The sequence below is a fragment of the Borostomias antarcticus genome (assembly GCF_949987555.1).
Source record: "Borostomias antarcticus genome assembly, chromosome: 13".
NCBI classification, from domain to species: Eukaryota; Metazoa; Chordata; class Actinopteri; order Stomiiformes; family Stomiidae; genus Borostomias; species Borostomias antarcticus.
The window spans coordinates 1,416,419-1,418,918 of NC_140246.1; the positions used below are offsets into that span (position 1 = coordinate 1,416,419).

Below are 2,500 nucleotides of genomic sequence, written 5' to 3' on the forward strand. Positions count from 1 at the left end.
TCACTACATTCACTACGTTTAGTATTTTTGTAATGTTAGTCTCTCAGTTTTTAAATGTTTTTAAACGTTCACGCCTGTTTAAAGAGAAGAGACTAAACCTGGTGAGCAGTGGAGCCCATACCTGTAGCTGGTCTCTCCACAGGGCAGAGCTGATACCTGTAGCTGGTCTCTCCACAGAGCAGAGCTGATACCTGTAGCTGGTCTCTCCACAGGGCAGAGCTGATACCTGTAGCTGGTCTCTCCACAGAGCAGAGCTGATACCTGTAGCTGGTCTCTCCACAGAGCAGAGCTGATACCTGTAGCTGGTCTCTCCACAGAGCAGAGCTGATACCTGTAGCTGGTCTCTCCACAGGGCAGGCCGTACGGGGAAAAGCAGCGCTGGGACCGTATCGAGATGCTCTACTGCAGCAGGAGCGGCGGGTCCAGGCCCTGGAGCAGAGGGGCTCCCTCCCTGCCAGGCTGCCCCCCCTCGACCCCACCCCCTCGACCCCACCCACCCCACTGAGCTGTGTGTGGCCAGTAGACGTTTGAACGCTGTCAATAACAAATGAATAAAACGCTGGATGAATTGATCGTGTTCTCTTCTTGGTGGCTATGTTGGTATTCATTCATTACTACTTAGAAAGAACGTGTGTATTGACCGATTTTATCCACTTTAGTATTTTCCTGAATAATTTAATATCTTTTTATTGCCCAGCTGATGCATGTTTGAAAGAGTCAAGTTTCAGGCAAGTGTTATTCATCAATAATTTACGTATTGGGTGTTTTGATTTGGCCTTTAACTGCCCCTGACAAATTACATTGCTTGTAAAACGAGTGTCCATTTATGGCGTTTGATAATACGTGTGTTAATGGTGCGGTACAGGCTGTACAGTGTGCTAGTCTCGCGATGCCAGGGCTGTCTCAACAGGCTGCTCTCGCGATACCAGGGCTGTCTCAACAGGCCACGCCTCCGTCTGCCCAGCTACAGCATGAGCTCAGCCTGTCACGTGGCCTCGTCCTCGCCTGCTGATTGGTCGTCTCGCACCGGGGAGGTTGTTTGTGTTGGAAGTCAGGAAGTCGTTTAAAAACCAGGAGAGTTTTAATGTAATATGGAAATAATTGCACAACTGTTCGAACAATAAAAAGTTGTCAGATGACCAACCGATATCGGTTGTCACGTCGGTTTTTTTTGCGTTGTACAAGAAGATTCTCGTGAGTAACGCTATTTCTTTGTTGAATTTTTGAAACTAGCTACTTCATCTGACTGGGCTTGTCTAAGAAGAGCCAGTGGGCAAGACGACACTGTGTGGACAGACTGAACTGTATTGTGTCTGCATAGTTAGTATCTTGTCTAGGGTTGCCCACACTGTTCTAGACTAATAGTTCAATGAATAGGGTAGCTGGCTACACCCTTTGACTATAATATCCATGTCAACAGCAGCTGTAGGGCAGGCTAGCAGCCAGAGCTGCATGCCAACTAGACCTGGTCCAGGTCTACATGCCAACATTCATGTCTTAAAACACTCAGGCCTGGATGAGTGGACACTCTCAAGCCACAGAAGTAACGTCAGCAAGTTAATCCCTGAAAGAGTGAAAGTAGTTCTGGATGTTTTGATGCAGGTCAGACTGCTGACTCCACAACTATACTGTAGTTATCTTCTAACTGTATAGTCATCTATGCTTTTTCGGTTCAAACTGCCAAGACATGAGAGATTAAGAGGTTATAAGTGAGTGGTCATTAGAAATCACACTCCAGATGGTGCACCTCTGGTCCTAAATGCTTTTTATTGTACTTTGCCATGTAGATAATATTGTGCATGCAGTATGTATTGATCTAGACCGACTCGTTTAGACATCATAGGCTGACTTGAACACAGTCTGTCTCTTTCCAGTTGAAGTGATATAACCAGAATACAACCCATCATCAATCTCATCTATCTATCTATCTATCTATCTATCTATCTATCTATCTATCTATCTATCTATCTATCTATCTATCTATCTATCTATCTATCTATCTCCTACCAACCAACCAACCAGGATACAATCCACTCATCCATCACCATCCCAGCCTCGCTCTCCAGGTCAGGGGCCTGTATGATTGGTCCGACCCGCCGTCATGACGATGGAGGAAGGGGCGCGGAGTTGCCTGCTGCGCTCGCGCGCCACGCTGGAGCAGGACATCAAGGCCACGTACCTGATGGACCACATGATCAGCGACGGCGCTCTGAGCAGAGACGAGGAGGAGAGGGTCAGGAGCAAGGTAGCTATGAATAGGGCTGGGTATTGATTCGAATTTCAAGATTCGATTCCGATTCACAAGGTTCAGAATCGATTATCATGATTCAATTCAATTTGATTCAATATCGATTCGGTTAGTGTTACTAAAACTTTTTTTTTTTGTTAACTGCAAAGTTATGCAACACATCAATACTAGGGCTGGGTATCGATACTGATTTCCAAATATGAATGAATGAATCATTGAATGAATTAATGCACTATTCATTCCTTCATTTAT

At 45.6% G+C, this 2,500-nt stretch overlaps 2 protein-coding genes across 2 annotated transcripts in view; both read left to right on the forward strand.

Annotated features, from left to right (window-relative positions):
* Window positions 1-531, forward strand: part of ccdc87 (coiled-coil domain containing 87) — a gene marked incomplete at both ends in the record, with an annotated part of 12,690 nt that extends 12,159 nt beyond the window's left edge. The window contains 2 exon segments of the mRNA XM_084447666.1: window positions 353-401; window positions 404-531. Coding sequence (XP_084303792.1) covers window positions 353-401; window positions 404-531 — 177 coding nt within the window.
* Window positions 532-1,061: 530 nt separating this feature from the next.
* The window catches only part of apaf1 (apoptotic peptidase activating factor 1), a gene marked incomplete at its 3' end in the record, with an annotated part of 59,026 nt that continues 57,587 nt past the window's right edge, over window positions 1,062-2,500 (forward strand). Inside the window, exons 1-2 of the mRNA XM_084447667.1 lie at window positions 1,062-1,194; window positions 2,023-2,245. Of these exons, the coding sequence (XP_084303793.1) occupies window positions 2,102-2,245 (144 nt within the window). The 5' untranslated portion in view covers window positions 1,062-1,194; window positions 2,023-2,101. The remainder of the gene's footprint in view (window positions 1,195-2,022; window positions 2,246-2,500) is intronic.